The sequence below is a fragment of the Gigantopelta aegis genome, chromosome 3, assembly GCF_016097555.1.
Source record: "Gigantopelta aegis isolate Gae_Host chromosome 3, Gae_host_genome, whole genome shotgun sequence".
Classification (NCBI taxonomy): domain Eukaryota; kingdom Metazoa; phylum Mollusca; class Gastropoda; order Neomphalida; family Peltospiridae; genus Gigantopelta; species Gigantopelta aegis.
The window spans coordinates 65,771,970-65,792,672 of NC_054701.1; the positions used below are offsets into that span (position 1 = coordinate 65,771,970).

The window sequence follows — 20,703 nt, forward strand, 5'->3', positions numbered from 1 at the left end:
GGGGGACGAGACATAGCTCAGTGATAATGTGTGCACCTGATGTGCCGTCGGTCTGTCCCCAGCCATTGGTTAGCCCACTCGGCTATTTCTCGTTCCAGTCAGTGCACCACGGCTGGTATATTAAAGGCCGTGGTATGTGCTACCCTGATGGTGCCTATAAAAGATCCTTTACTACCAATGAAAAACAGCGGGTTTCCCCCTCTACGACTATGTCAAAATTACCAAATGTTTGACATCCAATAGCCGTACTCTAGTGGTGTCGTTAAACAAAACAAACTTTTAACTTTTCATATTTACAGTATACATAAACCGAAAAATACTTGCGGTTGATCAGTTCTTATAATTAAAGTTAGGCATATCTTTTAACAAAATACATCCCTGAATACTTTTGTTTAGCCATTCATACGTTTATAGTATTGTTTGTGTGAACTTCATTGATAAATATGTGGTGTAGGAATGCAAAGTTTTGTTGAAAAATCAGACGACCACGAGACGATGTCATTCTATTGAACACGCCCCACTAAGTCTTGTCTTAGCTCTATGTATTTCCATGTTTGACTTATTTATGCCAGGGGCAGATCTAGGTTTTTATAAGGGGGGGGGGAGACCACAACATTCTTAAAGGACACATTTGAGTTTGCCAAAAGGAGAGGGATCAGTGACATGCAGGCGCTTCAGAAACTTTTAAAATAAACATATGCTCAGAGATGCGCTTTAAGGGTAAATTTAGTGTATATTGTGAATGATGAATAAATAAGTCGTAAATTAAAGTCACTTTAAATGGGCGAAGGGTGAAAGGGGTCATGGGACCATTATGACTGGATACTGTTTACGCCAAGTGACAACACATTATAATTATCATATTCTTAATTAAATTATGCAAAACGTATGCAAAGGCATCGATTAGTTTGTATTTTTTTTTTATCACAAATGGCCTACATGTACAAATAATAATTTTAAAAATTGCGTAGACGTCGGAAGGTACCAGGTAGCAAGTTGGGGTGGGGGTAAGGGGTAGGTGGGTGTGCGCGCACGCAGATCTATGCAGGATATTTCTAAGGGAGGTTAAACAATAAAATTACCCATACCCACGCCCACAGTGGATTAGGCTGTTATTTTAATTACAATACTGAGATGATACTAAAAATTACAAGGAACACAGTTAGTAGACGTGTAATCATTTTAATGAAATTCATTTAATACATAAACTGGTGTCTTCAGTGGCAGAATTCATCTGAAAAATAAATAAATTATTAAAAAAAACAAAAAACCGATTAGATGAATATTCGGTTTTGCCAAAGTATAAATCATTTACTTATCAATATGTGCTTCCATCCATCCATTCACGAATTAATCCATTAATCCATTCGTCTTTTCAACCGTCCGTCCATCCATCCAACCACACACCCCTAATGCATCCACCTATCAATCGATGAAATCTATCTCTCAATCAATCAACAGACACATTATTATCACTTACACGTCGTGGATGATTTATATTGAAAACATTGCTTATCATATTTCATATGTGTGTGTGTGTGTGTGTGTGTGTTTGCGCGCGCGCCTGTGTGTGTGTGCCTGTCACTCCCTATCTCTTTGTTTCGGTCTCTCTGTCTCTGTGTGTGTGCGCGCGCGTGTGTGTGTGCGTGCGTGCGTGCGTGCGTGCGTGCGTGTGTGTTGTGTGTTGTGTGTGTGTGTGTGTGTGTGTGTGTGTGTGTGTGTGTGTGTGTGATTATTTCTGTAATCTGTAACCGTAACAAGTGTAAGCACTTTTTTGCTCTGGAACTATTTTTTTGTTTTGTTACGGTGATTGGTGTCTGTGTGTGTGGGTGGGTGGGTGGGGGGGGGGGTGTAGCCCAGAGGTAAAGCGCTCGCCTGATGCACGGTCGAGCTGGGATCGATCCCCGTCGTTGGGATCATTGTCCTATTTCTCGTTCCAGCCAGTGCCACACGACTGGTATATCAAAGGCATTGGTATGTGCTATCCTGTCTCTGTGATGATGAATATAAAAATGGAAAAATGTAGCGGGATTTCTCTCTTAGACTGTCAAAATTACCAAATGTTTGACATCCAATAGCCGATAATTAATAAATCGATCAATGTGCTCTAATGGTGTTAAAGAAATAAACTTTTCCTACGGTGATTGGGCAGCCATGGCTTTCTCCGCTTCTAGATGCTAAAAAATAAATAAGAATAAGATTCAATAGCATGAATAAAAATATCTATATAATCGTATAAATAAAACAAGAAACGTTAAAAAAAATAATGAGTCAAAATCATTTCAAAATATGATTTAAATAATGCATAAAAGTAAAACTTATTAAAAATTTTTAAAGTAAGCTATGTGTAAAATAAAAAATTATTCTTTGCTTTGCACTCCGCCGTGGACTAAAGTTCGTCAAACAGAATCACGTCAAAATGGCATATTCAGGAGGCCGGACGCTCGCTAACTATTTAACTGGTACTATCGTGTGAACTATAATATCATGTCAGGCGCAAATAAACCCAATCTGGTTAAAATTACATGTAGTTCTACTGGTGTAGTAGTAATTAAACAATGGAGTTAATTTTAATTAGATTGAAATAAACCAGATTAGAAACAAATGTCACCCTCCTGAAGACGCAAAAAACAACAACAAACAACCCCCCCCCCCCCCCCCCCCCCCCCCCAAAAAAAAAAAAAAAAACATGAAAAAAACAAGCATTCTAAGTTCAAGAGCCATTAGGTGAAAAATGAGTAAATTGAAGTCCGGAAATTTTGTTTCGTATATTCCTAAGTTCAAGGGTCATAACTTCGTCACAAATGGGTAAACCGTCATGAAAGTTAAATTTGATCTGTAATAGTATATTTTAAAGCTATGCACAAAATGTCAGCTCAGTAGCTCAAGGCAATGAAAAAAACACACACCCGGAAAACTATATGTGGGACAGACGGACGGACAGACAGACAGACGGACAGATAGATAGACACAACGGAGATGAAACCTATAGTAGCCTCCGGTTGGACCAGTAGAGGACTAAAAACAACGAATTTGACAAAATTACAACATTTGTCCGAAGTATAAATACAATATTTTAACTAAAACATTAAATGCATCTTGTTTACGACACTCGTAACCTTTGTAATTTGCACCTACATATATTTGTTTTTTATTCTAAAAAAAAAAGAAAAAAGTTTAGATTTGTGAAAAAACAGGCGATAAAATCACTTTTAATTTTACCTTAATAAGGAAATGATCAAATTCATCAGCTCTGGTCCCACTCAAGTCTAAAAAAAACATACATACAGGTTAATGAAAACTGACACAATTAAAATTACAACTATGTGCGATTTGTTTTCTCCAAAATATTTGTGTGGAATGGAGGTGATACTTCAAACAGTTAAAGTTTGTTTTGCTTAACGACACCACTAGAGCACATGGTTAATTTATTAATCACCGGCTATTGAATGTCAAACATTCGGTAATTCTGACATAAAGTCTTAGAGAGGAAACTCGCTACATATTTTTATTAGTGGGAAAGGATCTTTTATATGCACCATCCCACAGACAGGATAGCACATACCACGGCCTTTGATATACCAGTTGTGGTGTACTGGCTGGAACGAAAAATAGCCAAATGGGCCCACCGACGGGGATCGATCCCAGACCGACTGCGCATCAAGCTAGCGCTTTACCATTGTGCTACGACCCGTCCCCCATAACGTTTAAAAGCTAGAATCTGTCACTTTAAGTTACTACCGGCCTCGGTGGCGTCGTGGTTAGGCCACCGGTCAACAGGCTGGTAGGTACTGGGTTCGGATCCCAGTCGAGGCATGGGATTTTTAATCCAGATACCGACTCCAAACCCTGAGTGAGTGCTCCGCAAGGCTCAATGGGTAGGTGTAAACCACTTGCACCGACCAGTGATCCATAACTGGTTCAACAAAGGCCATGGTTTGTGCTATCCTGCCTGTGGGAAGCGCAAATAAAAGATCCCTTGCTGCTAATCGGAAAGAGTAGCCCATGAAGTGGCGACAGCGGGTTTCCTCTCAAAATCTGTGTGGTCCTTAACCATATGTCTGACGCCATATAACCGTAAATAAAATGTGTTGAGTGTGTCGTTAAATAAAACATTTCTTTCTTTCTTTAAGTTACTAATCATATCAAAGAGTTGTTTCTTTGTTTCGTCTTTGGAATAAAGAATTGGACCTTTGGTTGTTGTAGTAGTTATATTCTGAAGCTAAAACAACACCCATTACAGGTAGCAGTCACGGCTAATAATTCTGAATACAAAATATTATTGGTAGTAATTTTACTTGTACAATGCAGGAAATTGCATTTCAAGACATCTACTTTTCAAAATTTTACGGAGGAACATACCCTCGAACCCCTAAAAACTTTACTTTGCGCCCTCGATCTCAGTCAGTTCCACCCCCCCCCCCCCCCCCCCCCCCCAATTTCTACTTGCTTCCGCTGTGCCTGCTAGGGCCCCGTCTTACGAAGCGATCTTAGCGCTAAAATAAATAGTTATGCACTTGAGGTTGTCTTAGCGCTAAGATCGCTTCAATTAACCGTTTGACTCGTGCTTACATCGACTGAAGGTTCAAGCACGACTGTCTTGGGCACATTCTCCGAGATTCCCCGGGGGATGTGTCCAAGACAGATAAGATCGCTTCGTAAAACAGGATCCAGGACGTACGCTGACGATCATGAAACAGGAACACATACGCGTCATAAGTTCCAGTATCTCGGCGGTGTGGGTATCGGTGTATTGTTGCAGTCTGTAAGACTGGGCGGCGGCCTTGACATCTTTGAAGATCCTCTGTATGTGATGAGGTAGATCGTCAAACCAGTCGTTGTCGTGGTTGACGTAGTGGTCCAGCCAGTGCATGAAGGTACTAAATCGGGCTCTTTTGTTCACGGACTGCAATAACACATAATATGTGGTGTGGTGATTAATGAAACCACTGAACGTAAGGTTGGTAGGTATTGGGGTTCGGATCCTGGAGCCGACTTCCAACCAGGATGAATTTTAATAGTTCAGTAGGAATGTGTAAAGTAAGGCCACAATAAAAATCTCTCTCTCTCTCTCTCTCTCTCTCTCTCTCTCTCTCTCTCTCTCTCTCTCTCTCTCAATCTTTCAAACTTTTTCTGTGTCTCTGTCTCTCTCTTTCTCCCCATCTATCTCCCCTGATGAGTCTGATATATTTGTTTTTAATAATAATAAAAAAAACCCTCACAAACACACACACACACACATACACACACTCTCTCTCTTGCTCTCTCTCTCTCTCTCTCTCTCTCTCTCTCTCTCTCTCTCTCTCTCTCACACACACACACACTCTCTCACACACACACACACACACACACACTCTCTCTCTCTCTCTCTCTCTCTCTCTCTCTCTCTCTCTCTCTCTCTCTCTCTCTCTCTCTCTCTCTCTCTCTCTCTCTCTCTCTCTCTCTCTCTCTCTCTCTCTCTCTCTCTCTCTCTCTCTCTCTCTCACACACACACACACACACTATTTTCAGTAGTGATGTCTGGACAGTAGAATATTTAAATCTATTGTTTACTCACACGATTACGACTGTATCCAAGATTCTGTGAAAGTAACAAGACCTCAGATTATTACCATGCAGTATAATATACACCTTCTCCTTCGCTAATATAATGGTGGAAATTAAAATTACAAACACGTATTGAAACATCGTACATATATATCTTTATACCACAGAAGAATTCGAAATATCGAGGTTCTTGTATTATTACAAGTAATATTACAAAGATCAGTGCAAAGGCATATCATTCCCTACACAAGGTGGCACAAACAATAATAACAACAAAGTGATAATAATAAACAAAGAAACTATAATGTTTTTGGCATAACAGGCACCGATACGAGAATCAAGTTTACCTCCACTAATTAATTCACATCCATCATTTTATTTTAGCATTTTGTCAGGTCTGTAACTAGCGTGAAGAAGAGGACATACAACTGCGTCACAGACAAAATACGAAAAATTTACTTTTTTATTTCAGAAGGTAAGTTAAAGTTTTTTGGGTTTTTTTTTAACGACACCATTAGAGCACATTGGTTTATTAATTATCGGCTATTGGATTTCAAACATTTGGTAATTTTGACATATAGAAAGGAAATCCGCTACATTTTTTTTTTTGTAGTAGCAAGGGATCTTTTATATGCATCATCCAACATACAACATAGCACATACCAAGGTCTTTGATATACCAGTCGTGGTGCACTGGCTGGAACCTGTCTTGCTGAAGAAGGCCCTATGTTACTGGTCTCCTAATTATTTTAGCCTAGTTACTGTCCTTATTTGCAGAACATTTTCAGTTAATTAGTTATTTGAATCATTGTTACAAAGAACATACATATAATGACATATGACCAGTGCCGGATTTATAAGGGGGCAATTGCCCCGGGCCACCCTGCCAGACTAAGGACTTCCTTTATTAAAAAAATGCAATAATTATAAAATTAGTTTTTTTTTTTTTTGTCATGTAATTTAATTTCTATGTCGAGGGATCCCCGAACCTGAAATGCCCCCCCCCCCCCCCCCCAAGGTCTAAATCCGGCCCTGCATATGACTATAGAAATGGACCAACACTGGACTAAGGTGAAGGTCAATTGCTCAATACTGGGGTGTCGGTGGTACCGAGTGGGCAAGGTTCATGTTTTAGGCAGAGAAGAAGAGAAACATTTGGAATATTATCATTAATTGTGAAAACAGAAGATCGATAACTATTTAGGTGGTCTACCGGGGGTAGCACTTATTAACCCTGCTAAGCGTTTGGATTACATAGTATGTTTTCTAAAATAGTATTCAGATATAGTCTGAATTCACATGTTGTACCATTTGAATACTGGGGTGGCCAAAAGTGGTTGTTGGTGAGATGGGCCAATTTGTGGGTTCGACTGTCCTGGCTCCTTATCATTCATGTCAGTAAATGTCGATGTTATATACTTGAGTAAATTCGATAATAAACTTACTGTGAAAAGATAGTTTTCAAAGTAGTGTGCGTCATCGTCATTCAGATCTGAAAATAAGATAAATACTATGAAGACAGGACTATTTACTTAACAACACATTTGCCGTCATCAGTGGTTAGTTCCTTCATAGTATAGGTGTCGGTAAAATGAATGAATGTTTAACGACACTCCAGCACGAAAAATACATCGGCTATTGGGTAGGTGTCGGAAGATGACAGCGGCTTGCAATTATATATTAATGTGATTTCCAATTGGGATCATACTGCATTATCTTCAGAACTGACGGATGATAGTTCTCCTTGCCTCCATCCACCACCACCCACCCAACCCCACTTCCGAAACATATATTGTTTATGTTATCAGTGTTTCGGTGTCAAACATTAGGATATTTGTCGTGCATTTGTCTGTGATACAGTGACCAACCGACCGACAGACGGACCGACCGACTGACCGCAGGAAGGCAGGCAGGCAGACAGATTGAGACACACAGGGAGCCGTATTAGTGCAGAAGATGACTAGGCCTAGGTCGATTCAAATACGTCTCTAGACACACAGACACATAATGGCAGATTTTGAAACAATAGGTGGCATCAAATGAAAGCAAACTTGGGAGAGCAGACAGCCACAGACCACAGTTATTTTCGCCATAAGTTTCTATATAGCGTTAGTGGCTATAGAACTTTTATTAATATCAGTAGGCTCATGGATTTTTTTTAATGCACCTTTGCCTGCTCGAGGGCAACATGCTCTGAAAAGGACAACCCTTGTTGTCCAGCTCTTTCTCCCAGGATATTGGTTTAAACAAATAAACCCACTAAACCTGGCCGGAGTACACCCATTTTACACAAAAGACCCCACTACTTTTGCATGGGCCGGACTTACCACAGAAACGTCTTCAATGTCAACAAGTTACACATGTTTACAAATAATTGCACTCCCCTGTAAACTTCAGTCTAATAGTTGTCACTTCAAAGTTGTGTGTCACGAAATAATCACAGTCAAACAGCAGACTACTTGCACGGATATATTTCCGAATTTTGGTCATCCAAATGGGTGATCTGAGGCCAGACTGTATTGAAAATGCCGTCCTCATTTCATTTCACCTTATTTTCGGGCTTATATCCAATTAAGGTTCAAACACGCTGTCCTTGGCACACACCTCAGCTTTCTGGGCTGTCTGTCCAGGACAGAGGGTTAGTTGTTAGTTGTTAGTGAGAGAGAAGAAGGTGTAGTGGTGTTACATCTACCCATTGAGCCCTTAAAACTCGCCCTGGGTGCGAGTCGGTTCAGGGCTGCGAACCCTGTACCTACCAGCCTTATGTCCAATGACTTAACCACGACACCACCGAGGCCGGTTATGCCGTCCTCACAATGGTCAACCAAATGGGAAGATAACTGTGATCTGAGGCCAGAGTGTATTGAAAATGCAGTCCTCATAATTACGTTGAAGCAGCTTGACGACGTTTTCGAAGCCGAGTCTGTCTATCTCTGCCTTGAGGGTGTGGTCGTCAGCAGCCACGACGAGTTCGCCGAGCAGCAGGAGGTTGGGGTCAGTGAGGTCATACGTCGACTGCACGTGCTTCATGAAGTCCGCGAACGTCAGGTGATGACGGTGACCTCCGTTGACATTCACTGCTGCAAGACACAGAACCGCGGCCAGGATAATAGACTGCATCGTGCCAGACGTCTCTGAAATGATATGTAACATAAAATGAACGAATTAATGGATCCATCTTTATAGGACATCCCAGCGCGAAAACATATATCGGCTTGTAGGGTGTCTGTTGAAATGAGAGAACTACTCAAAATCGCATCCCTATGTGTTTTAAAATTGTATGATATTCAAGAAAGGAACATGAAATAAAACCATATCAAATAATTGTTTGTTTGTTTTGTTTAACGACATCACTAGAGCACATTGTTAACAAGTGTTGAACAAATAATTGTGTTCTTCAAAATAAACGAACAACTTGCTGTTTAAGATGCAAGAAGTTTGATTCAAATCTGCTTATACGTGTCTCCGTTAGATCTGAGCAACGTCAACGTTATCCCGTCTTTAGATGACCTTTTAATCGACCAATCAAAACACCAATCATCTAAATGGCGCTGACTTACGCTAGTTTACTAACGGACACAAGGCGGAGACTCCGAGTGGACAATAACAATAAATATTTGTAAAGAAATAAAGTGTCATATTCACCGAAGAACATTATTATTATTTATTTATTAATCCACTGTAACTTTATAAAATTGCGGGTAATAACTCCATCTTACCTCTGATTCAATGTGCCAGTTATGTGAATCTTCAACTTTGATATACAGGTATTATAGTCATGCAAAAAACAAAACAAAATATAGGTGTTCGCTTATCTGTTTAAAAGGATTGGTCAATGACGCACACTGTAGCTTGTCATATAGTGAATGTGTGTTTGTTAGTCGCATATCTTCACAAAACACACATGCGACCTTTCGGTAATCTCCATGGGCTAGATTTGTTTTTGTAACTGCTACCTCCCCAACCCCCTCTCCAGCACCACCACCACAACCGCCAAAGAAAAACACAACAAACCTTTTGAAGAGATAATTTTACTTTGTTAAAAAAATTACAGAAATGATTGTGGAGTTTCTTTGGTTACAAATGACGCTTAAACTAATATCATGAAACGGTCTATGTTTATCATACAAGGTTGATAAACTTGTGAGGAATTATGAAATGCAAAATAAAGACATTTTGTGTTTGTTTACGGACGCCTCTGTGCACCATATAACGGTGCCTGTTGGATATTACACGCTAGATGTACAATATCAAGCCCTAGTCAATGTTACACAACTTATTTATTAAAACATGTTGCATGTTTTGTCTCGTCCTGGGAGATGCATATAAAACAGCTGTTTCTGCAAATTGGTTCATATTTCCCCTAATATACTACGGTTTTCCTAATGCCAGTTACCCGCTTGTTACCCCACTCAAAACCCAACAACAAACAACCCCCCAGAAAACCCCCCAACCCCCCCCCCACAAAAAAAAAAACCCCACACAAACAAAACAACAACATCCCCCCCCCACACACACACACTCTGTCTGTCTTTCTCTCTCTCTCTCTCTCTCTCTCTCTCTCTCTCTCTCCCTCTCTCTCTCTCTCTCTCTCTCTCTCTCTCTCTCTCTCTCTCTCTCTCTCTCACACACACACACACACACACACACACACACAGACAATAACATAGTTTAAACACACAACGGAAATAAAAGGAGGAAAAAGGTCCTTAGAATGTATATTGGTAAGAGGGTGGGTATCAAGCTATTTAGTGGTGTACGAGATACTTTACTACTGGATAGCCTTAAAATGTTTTACAAGACAAGAGTTTTGGCTCTTTTAAAGTTTTTGTTTTATATATACAACAACGAAATCTTATAAACCTCTAAGGATGGGAAGCACAAGCCCTCGGCCCGGATTCATGGGAGCCTAATAAAAAGAAAGAAATGTTTTATTTAACGACGCACTCAACACATTTTATTTATGGTTATATGGCGTCAGACATATGCTTAGGAACCACACAGATATTGAGAGAGGAAACCTGCTGTCGCTACTACATGGGCTACTATTTTCGATTAGCAGCCAGGGATCTTTTATATGCATCATCCTACAGACAGGGTAGTACATACCACGGCCTTTGATATTTCAGTCGTGGTGCACTGGCTGGAACGAGAAATAGCCCAATGGATCCACCGACGGGGAACGACCCCAGACCGACATCGAGCGAGCGCTTTACCACTGAGCTACATCCCGTCCCGTATATCTAATAAACGCTTCTGCGTGTAAATGAAAAAACTGCGATGCCTGTCGGCCAATATTGTGGGTCATCTGAGTAACCTTTAACTGAGGTCCCCCTTAACATGAAATGTTTTGCATTCCGGCCACGAATTCACTATTTAGGTCGCTTAACCAACAAACATCTGTGCACAACCCATATTTTAAATATTTTATCAGTCCAAAGCATCACGTTTTCGCTACTTTATCGTTTCACCGAATTCCGACTTATGTAACAGACTGAGGTACGGTATGACTTATCGTCATTTAAACATCGGAATCGTTTATAAATACAGAATACCACGAACCAACGAAATTCTCATTTATGGTAGACCTACCTTAAGCATCACACGTAAGTTTGGCAGGATTTTTGAAAATGTGTTTCAGTCATGTTCATGCTCAATTATAAACAGTTTTTGTTATTCTGTATTTGCGGTAGAATTAGATAAGTATATACGGAATGATGTTTAAGTGCAAAAACAATTTAATTATCAAAAATAGTTCCTATTTTCACAACTGTAAACGTGTAACATTCTTAACAGCTAATTATTATTATAAATAGGGAAAATGCTTTTTAAAAATAATTGCATTCAGTTTGTAGTTAATGAAGTTTACATGTTGTGGTTTACGTTGAGGAATAAAACTATTGTATTTTTTTCAAATAAAAGTACAATTGATTTTTTTTTTTTTTACCAATAATGTGAGCTCACTTTTTAAATTGAAAATAATTATATTGAAATGTACTTAGTTCCGGAACAGTAGATATAGTAATGCTTTAAACCATTTAGTAACTTCAGCTAATACCATTGTTACCAGGTAAATTAATTAGGAGGTGCATACATGAACTATACATGAAAGTCTTATTTCAGAATTAGCAAATGTCTGACATACAATAGCCGATGATTAATAAATCAATGTGCTCTAGTAGTGGCGTTAAACAAAACAAAAACAACTTTATATATAAAAGTCCGACCCCAAGTATTGATGAACAGAAATTCAGATCCATTAAAATTGTAATTGCTCTCACCATATTTGAAAACATCATATGCATGGGTCGAATTTACAAAGCCTGTTTAAGTCTTACACGCGTGTAACTATATACATTTACAATGCTTAAACACCTACATGTATGTTTAAGAAAAACAGACTTCATAAATTCGGTCCCATTTGCCTTTACTTTTGTTTTCGTTTTACATATTCTTGTTTTCGTAGACTGACAATGAAGACGATCGTTTTACTTGGTCTGATTGCCGTTCTCTCGTCTTATCAACCAACAACAGTTGCTAAAGTTTTGAAAAGTCTTAAAACACCAATGGAAGATGAAACCCTTATACACTCTAAACATTCTCCGGCAACTTTGATAACTGATGATGCCAGCCAGACAGTACAGGCGATACAGGCAAGGAGTATTTTCAACGACATGTGGGGACGCATCAAGGGTCCTCTGCAACAGATTGGAAAGCAGACTGTGTTGGGTCTAGGAGCTATTGCCGCTAAAGCTATAGAGCAGGCTGCACAGACCGCTGTAGGGAGGAAGCGTGAGATCTCAGGCGCCCGTTCAGACCACACCTGGGAAGACCTCCTAGACACTAGGTTGCCTCAAGATGCACGTAGTTTGTTGGAAATCCTGAACACGGCAGATATCAGAGATGGCGAGGAGCAGACGGCTGGGATAGATTTTTATAAGCGCAATATATTTGAAGCCCTTTTCAGAAACATCCAGGGACCACTTCAGCTTGCTGGAGAAAAAACTGTACAGTCACTGGTCGGAATTTTATTAAAAGACATTCAACAAGGAGGAGCATTCATCGGTAAACGCCATGTATCTGGAGATGTTTCCCAGGATTCGAGTATAGCGGAAACCGCAGAACAAGCATCACAAGAGGTGGCGGCCAACGTAATGGATATCATCGTAGAAACGTTGATTAACGCATTTGGAAAACGTAAACGGAATGTTTTTAACGATATTTGGAACAAAGCTAGAGGACCACTGGAACAAATCGGGAGGCAGACCGCAGCGGTTGTTGTAGCTACAGTCGCTGACCTCGTACAAGAGGCATTGGATGATGGCACCGGGATGCGAGACAGCTGGACACAAACGTGGGACTCGATGGAGACCCCACTGGAAGCTACGAGGAACCAGATGGGACGCATCTTGCAAGATGCTGTTGGCACGAGATTGACAAATACCGAAGGTAAACGCGACGTATTGGCTGAGAAAGATTTGAAGGGGCCTTTGACTTCCGTGACCAACATTGCAAACGCTGTCATGGATGACGTAAAACATAACATACCAACTTTAGAGTTGTAAGTTGTCTGTGTTATTATTATTATTTTTATCGAATCTCTGGGTTCGGATTATTGAGAAAAAAACAGAAGAAATTTTCAGTCCTACGTTTAACTAAAGCATTTACAGCTCATCAAATGATCCTATATCACTGCCATCTTTTACTGACACTCACATTAATGTTATATACAATATATAGTCCATAGAAATACAGTGTTTTAAAAGAAGTTCGACATTTCATTCAAAATACGCATACCAAAGCCAGAACAATTTTACAGTTACGGGATATCGTGTTATCCGATTATATGTTCAACGTTCGTTTATATAATGAGCATTTTACCAACACATTAATCGTCTAAGTGAATGATGGTTTTTACAAGACCTTTAAATCGGAATCATGTGATTAGATCTTGAACTGGTTGATTTTGGTCGGTTGTGAAGTCTGTGATGGCCACAGACCCATGGATTTTTGTATGTACCTTTGCCTGCCTGGGTGAAACATTCCCTGAAAAGGACAACCCCTGTTGTCCAGCTCTTTCTCCCAGGAAACAAACACACCCACTAAACCTGGCCGGAGTACTCCCATTTTACATTTTGCATGGGCTAGAATTACCACAAACAAGTCTTCAATGTCAACAAGTTACACATGTTTACAAACTACATGCTCTCCCCTGTCAACTTCAGTCAAATAGTTGTCACTTCAAAGCTGTCTGTCATGCAATAATCACAGTCAAACAGCAGACTACTTGCGCGGATTTTTAACAACCAAATGAGAAGATAACTGTGATCTGAGGCCTGATTCCATAACTGTTATAGCAGTTATAGGTCAGAAGAAAGTCGGTACGATTCATTTCTGTTGGTTTTAGATATACGCCTATTTCATAATTTAAATTTTAAAAAACCTAATACAGTGTAATTTGTTTGCATATTGATCTGTGAGCTAATGAAAAATCCTAGGAAGAGTTATTTATTATTGTATGTAATATATATTTGTTTTATTTATTTATTAATTTCAGAAAAAATTTCAAACAGCTAATCACGTCCAAGTTACTGTCAATGGCAGAGGAGTACACGAACCGTTCATTTCCGAGGACAGACGATATCAAAACCGACGGAGACCGGCGAATTCCACACTGAAGATAATCGTTGTGTAAATTCCTTTATGTATTTTAAAGTCACAAACCCTAGTTTTTAAACACTAAGGCATAGTTTTTCCTATTAGAGCCGTTTTTGATAACCGACATCATATTAAAAACGCACGTGCGTCTGAGAGGTAACGGTTATGGAGTCGAGTTTTAGTCTATTTTTAAGGGTATTTCACCGTTTCAACGTCACAGACTCTTTGTTTCACTCTCTTGTAACGTTATCCAAATGTGTTACAGGTTTATTAATTTATTATCTAGAGTAAGTAGTTTTGAATATAAAATATCAAAAACATACTATTTATTATTGTTGTTGTACATTTTGAAGGCAATTTTTATCATGAGTTCCAGTAAAAGTAAAAATAAAAACTCTAAATTCTTAAAATGTTTTTGCTCAAGCTGTAACATTTATTTTAAAAGACCCTCACACACATTCACGCAAACATACACATATTACTCAGACATACACTACCCTTTTGTGGCTAATCCATGCAAACAATAATTTAGTTCTTTCTATTAATTTACAGGTCGTTACGAACTACTACCCTAGCTACATAAGAATCCTGTCATTCTCCTCGTGTAAAGCAGTATGATACATTTCATTTGTGCAGTTCATTTAATCTATTCATAAAATAAAAATACTTCTATACCACTTTAGTTTGTTTTGACATCAGCATTTGACGTAGTTTAACAAGGTGTGTTTATTTACGCAACGGTTTTAAGTGTTATGCGTATCCAGACTGTCTGACCCCAACACCTCCACCTACACACACCACTATCATGACCATTACTAGACCTGTATACTGTCAATTTATTCAATATACTACACAATACTACTCTTGTGAGCAGCATGGGGTTTTAAAAATGAATGAATGAAGATAAATAAATGAATTTTAACGACACCGTAGCACAAAAGAAAATGGGCTATTGGGTGTGAGAAAAAGGTAATAAAGGAACAGTCACGGTTCTTTCTGGTGCATGTTCGCGGGGAGAACGTAGGAAATGTGGCGCCAAAATAAAAAATGCCACGAGGTGAAGTCCATCTCACGTTTGTCAAGAGCTATACACGAGCTACAAACGAGCTATACACGGTCAACTGACGTACCATATCAGAGCAATTCACGTTCATTCGCGTCCTACTTGCGATCTGTTGGCGACCTATCAGTGGGACTGGCGATCAATCAGAGCGGCTCGCGAGCTGCTCGTGCGCAAGAAGAGTGGATCACGTGGTACAACCGTGTACACCGCGCACCCTTTTCTCTTTGGCATTTAACTGCTCCATTCAAATTCCATAGCACCACCACCACCACCCCCACCCGGCTGCTACCGATTTGATCGGGCTGCTGGTGCTCCCTTGCACCTGCCAGTGCAGGCGGTCCCTCCTCTCCCCTCCCCCCACCTTTCCTGTCATGGACGGAGGAGCCGGCCAAGGCCGGCTCTTGCGCCCACGACAGGCGTGCGCTACAACAGCTTGTTCTGAATGTGCACGTAAAACCCTATGACATGACATGACACGTCGCGACCATGTTTGGAAATGCCCAGTCAAAAACAAGCGTCACACTAAAGTAATTAAAATTAATTTTTATTTTAAATACCATAGGTTATTTCAACGACGCATCAAAATCCCCCCTATGTCTTTTTATAAATAATTCAAAATCGTCCCATTAATAAGTAAATTATCTGTCCCACACTCGACCACTGGCCATGCCAGAGACTGCGTGTGGCAGAGACGTGCCTGAACCTTTTTTACGCTACGCTACGCGACCATTTCCGACCATTAAGTTCACTTTAAGATGATGTAACGAGCGACTCCCGACCGTCACGACCATTTAAGAGCAGTTGACCGACGAAGGTAGATCGGCTGACTCTCACGATTGTTTTGAGCATGGTCAAAATGTTCGTGAGAGTTTGCCGATTTCTCACGTCCTTCAAGACACACTGAAGACCACTTAAGTCCTATATCAGAGCCTGTCAAGTGCTCCAAGACCTTTCACGAGGGACTCATGATTTTTTCACTTTTCGCATGGTCAGGTGATCGTGGAGCAAAATCGTGACAGTGTGACACCCGCATTAACGTGGAGTTCTGTTTTATCGGTAGACTCCAGTGGCGTAGTAGTTTAAACAGTCGGATCAGTGTCGGGGTCGGTCGCAGCTGCACTCGTGACACACGGAGCTCCAAGTTAAAGTCTCTTTTTTGTTTAACGACACCACTAGAGTATGCTGATTAATTAGCCCCATCGGCTATTAGCCCCATCGGCTATTGGATGTCAAACATATGGTATTTGTCTTCAGAGGAAACCAGCTGCATTTTCCCCATTAGTAGCAAGGGATCTTTTATATTCACTTTCCTCCAGACAGCACATACCACGGTCTTTGATATACCAGTCGTTGGGAACCGGTTAGATCAGGGTGGGGGGGGGGGGAGGGATCCAATCAATCTAAGAATGGGTCCACTGAGGGGGAATTGATCCTTCGATCCCATCACCTCAGGCAAGCGCTCTATCGAGTGAGGGAGATCCCAGCCCCAGCTGTTTGATGTCTAACGTATGTTATTACCACACTTTGTCGAGAAAGAGAAAGAAAGGAAACCTGCAGCCGCCACATAGGCTATTTCTACTGAAAAGCATCGAAGAATATTTTATATGCATATTCCTATTGGCAAAACGGCGCATACCATGGATTTTGATGCACCAGGTAAGTGCACTGGTTGGGACAAGGTAAAACCCGATTCCATCGCAGCGACCCATCACACTACAGCTGAGCGAGCGCTCTACCACTGAGCTACATCCCGCCCCTATGATGATCAAAATACAGCTAGTATTTAAGATGCAGTATAGAAGGAAGGAAGGAGATGTTTTATTTAACGACGCACTCAACACATTTTATTTACGGTTATATGGCATCGGACATATGGTTAAGGACCACACAGATATAGAAAGAGGAAACCCGCTGCCGCCACTACATGGGCTACTCTTTTTGATTAGCAGCAAGGGATCTTTTATATGCACCATCCCACATACAGGATAGCACATACCACGGCTTTGGTATACCAATGTGCTGAGGTGTCGTTAAACATTTATTTCCTCTCCCATACTGCTATTCGGTAGGAGGTTAACAGAATGATTTTTTTGCGGTAATGTTAATTGAATGTGATGTGATAGAACACGCGGTGGTACCAGTCAAAATGTCCACGGGCGCGTTCGTTTTCCTGAACACGTTATACGTTTCATAGCGAGTTTCTCCTTTTACTATATAAATAAGGCTACATTCGCCCAGACGGACCGGCCTCGGTGGTGTTGTGGTTAAGCTATCGGACATAAGGCTGGTAGGTACTGGGTTCGCAGCCCGGTACCGGCTCCAACCCAGAGCGAGTTTTAGCGATTCATTGGGTAAGACCACTACACCCTCTTCTCTCTCGCTAACCACTAATAGCTAATTACTAACCAATTGCAGTGACATAGGAAGGTGCCAAAAAGTGTAGCGGGGGGGGGGGGGGGGGGGGGACACTTTTATATTTGCACACTTTTACACTATTATAAAGCAAATATAAAGCAAAATATCTGAAAGGGGGCACATGCCTCCCAATGCTCCCCCACCACCCCCACCCCCACCCCCCACCCCCCACCCCCACTCCACCCCCACCCCCGCTTCCTACGCAAGTGAATTGTCCTGGACAGATAACCCAGATAGCTGAGGTTTGTGCTCAGGACAGCGTGCTTGAACCGTAATTGGATATAAACAGGAAAATAAGTTTAAATGAATGAACCCAGACGGCAGAAAGAAAAACCACGCTCACTAGACTGGTTCATGCGCTTCACGTTCAACCGAATGAGTACATCGGAAACCAGTCATTGAGTTCGCTAACGTTAGCGTCGCTCACAGTCGCTGAATGCAGGGTATGTGTCTCTGAACTGAACTGAACATTTATTTCTCTCAGGCCGTAATCCACGGCATATGAGGAACAATATATAATACAACAATTCACACTTTTTAACAAGATGACAGAGTAAAACTATTCACATAAGTATATCTACATAAAACGAACATGGGAATATAATTATAAATAATTGGTTTGGGTTTGCATACACAATAATAATACAATAAAGCTATTAGCCGGAGGGCTTGAAAGTATTCATAATATGTTTACAAAATATTGCAAGTTTTCGGAGGACACCAGTTTTTTTACAATTAAATAATTCGTGAAATTTATATGTGTTTGGTTTGGATCGATAATATTTCGGTATATATTGAAGTCTGAATTGGTTGAAATATGGGCATGTAAAAATATAATGGAATTCATCTCCGATGTCGTTAGTGTTGCATAAAAAACACAATCTATCATGTAATGGTTTACGTATCCATCTACCTGTCTCTATTGGAAGATTGTGGTTTGATACTCTAAAACGTAACAATGGGCACCAATGTTTTTTTTCTAATAAATTTAAATAATTTTCGAATGCTATACTGCTTTTAAATATTTTGTAACAAGATGCTTTCGATGAAGTGTCAATATGACTGTACCATGTTTGCAAAAATTGATCTATGAGTTTTGTTGAAATAAACATTTTCAACAATGAAGCACTATTAATACGCTCACAATGTGACCACCATATGTATGTGCAACCAATATTATCTAAAATTGATTTTATAAAAGCTATCCATTTGTGATCATAAAAATGTGTATTATAATCATTCAATAACATTCTGTACACTAATAATGATAGCTTGGACTGCTTCCCAGTAATCATCCTAAACCAAAATCCTATCATTCTTATTTTTACTGTTATATCTACCGGGAAGCATCCAAGTTCTCCATACAACATATATAATGGGGTGGATTTTCTAACAGGCAATAATAACTTTAAATATTTGCTATACAATTTTTCTATGCAGGACAGACTTTCAAAACCCCAAATTTCACATCCGTATAAAGCAATAGGTAAAACCATACAATCGAATAATTTAAGTTGGCATTGAATGGAAAGATGGAAACGTTTTCCTTGTCTAAGTGTAAAATACATAGCTTTTTGAGCTTGATCATATTGATGTTTTCGAGCATTAGTGAATTTATTGGATTTATGAAATATAATTCCAAGATATTTGTATATTTCTACTTTATCTAGATTTGTGTTTCCTAAATGGAACCTTTTGGAATAATCTTTTTTATTACCACTGAAAATTAGCACTTTAGTTTTTTTACAATTTACATTTAGTTTCCATTTTGTACAATAAGAGTCGAAAATATTTAATAAATTCTGCATGTCGTCATAATTTTCGGCAAAGAGCGCTGTGTCATCAGCATATAGTAACACAAAAAGAACAATATTTGTATACAAAGTGGAATCTGTGAATAAGTTATCTATGCGGATGCCATTACAATCATTAGTTTTAAACGTATCCTCTAAATCATTGAGAAACATGGAGAATAATAGGGGCGATAAATTTTCTCCCTGTCTAACACCCATGGAACATTGAAAATAATCCGACATTGTGTTATGTGCACTAATGCATGACTTAATGTTCTGATACATGCTATATATTACTTTAAAACATTTACCATTAATACCATTTTGTATAAAAGTACAATACAGTTTTTTCTTCCGTGCTTTTAGCAATTCGATGAGTCCATATAATGTAAAAATATGATCGTTCGTCGAGTACTCCTTCCTGAATCCGGCTTGAACTTCAGATAACAAATCATTAGTTTCTAAATATAATTTCAGTCTATTATTTAAAACAGCTGTAAACAGTTTCCCGAGACAACTAAGTAAAGTAATAGGTCTATAATTTTCTGGAACAGTTCTATCGCCACATTTATAGATCGGTTTGATTATGCCAACTAGCCACGAATCAGGAAAGATGCCATGTTCAAACACTAAATTAAAGAGCTTAACATACACAGGGACCATACAGCCGATAGTTTGCTTAATATACTCGTTGATTATTTGGTCTATTCCGCAGGCTTTATTGTTTTTTAGATTTTTAACAACGGCGAGTATTTCTTCTTGTAATATTGATTCATTTAGCATGGTAGTGTCCTCAAAATCTATATTAAAACTTGGATCTTTTTCTTCTGTTGTGTTGTCATCACTGCTGTTTATATTTTTAAAGTAATCGTACAGAGTGTCTAAAGGGGGGAGAGTAGGGTCTTGTTTTTCTTTTAACAGTTTCTCAGTAACCGCATATATTAGACAATAATTAGCCAGTGCTGATTTTTTTAATGTGCTGAGATACAATTCCTTTATGACAATATTTATTCGTCTAGGTTTTTTTCTTCTTCTTGTAAATTGATATTTTAAAATATAACAGATTAAATATCTTTATTTTCAGGATTTATTTTCTCTGAGAACAGGGTCACATGTCCGAAGATAACGTGGACCTGTTTATAGTTCTTATACACATAGGAATTGGTCATTTCAGGTAACACATATAGTATTTACTCTATACATATTTTTCACATAAAAGGAAATATC

The 20,703-nt window shown here is 39.4% G+C and overlaps 2 protein-coding genes across 2 annotated transcripts; one reads left to right on the forward strand and one right to left on the reverse strand.

The window, feature by feature from the left end:
- Nucleotides 1–1,166: 1,166 nt before the first annotated feature.
- On the reverse strand, nucleotides 1,167–9,306 carry LOC121367233. Its single transcript, XM_041491347.1, has 8 exons — nucleotides 9,267–9,306; nucleotides 8,436–8,681; nucleotides 6,993–7,039; nucleotides 5,558–5,581; nucleotides 4,711–4,906; nucleotides 3,223–3,269; nucleotides 2,140–2,177; nucleotides 1,167–1,234 (listed from the first exon to the last, which is right to left on the reverse strand). The coding sequence occupies exons 2-8, from the start codon at nucleotides 8,665–8,667 to the stop codon at nucleotides 1,231–1,233; spliced, it is 588 nt and encodes a 195-aa protein (XP_041347281.1). The 5' UTR covers nucleotides 8,668–8,681; nucleotides 9,267–9,306; the 3' UTR covers nucleotides 1,167–1,230.
- Nucleotides 9,307–12,020: 2,714 nt separating this feature from the next.
- LOC121368787 lies at nucleotides 12,021–14,879 on the forward strand. The gene is made up of 3 exons (XM_041493534.1): nucleotides 12,021–13,108; nucleotides 14,105–14,238; nucleotides 14,758–14,879. Exons 1-2 carry the CDS (start codon nucleotides 12,021–12,023, stop codon nucleotides 14,223–14,225), a joined length of 1,209 nt encoding a protein of 402 aa, XP_041349468.1. The 3' UTR covers nucleotides 14,226–14,238; nucleotides 14,758–14,879.
- Nucleotides 14,880–20,703: the final 5,824 nt, after the last annotated feature.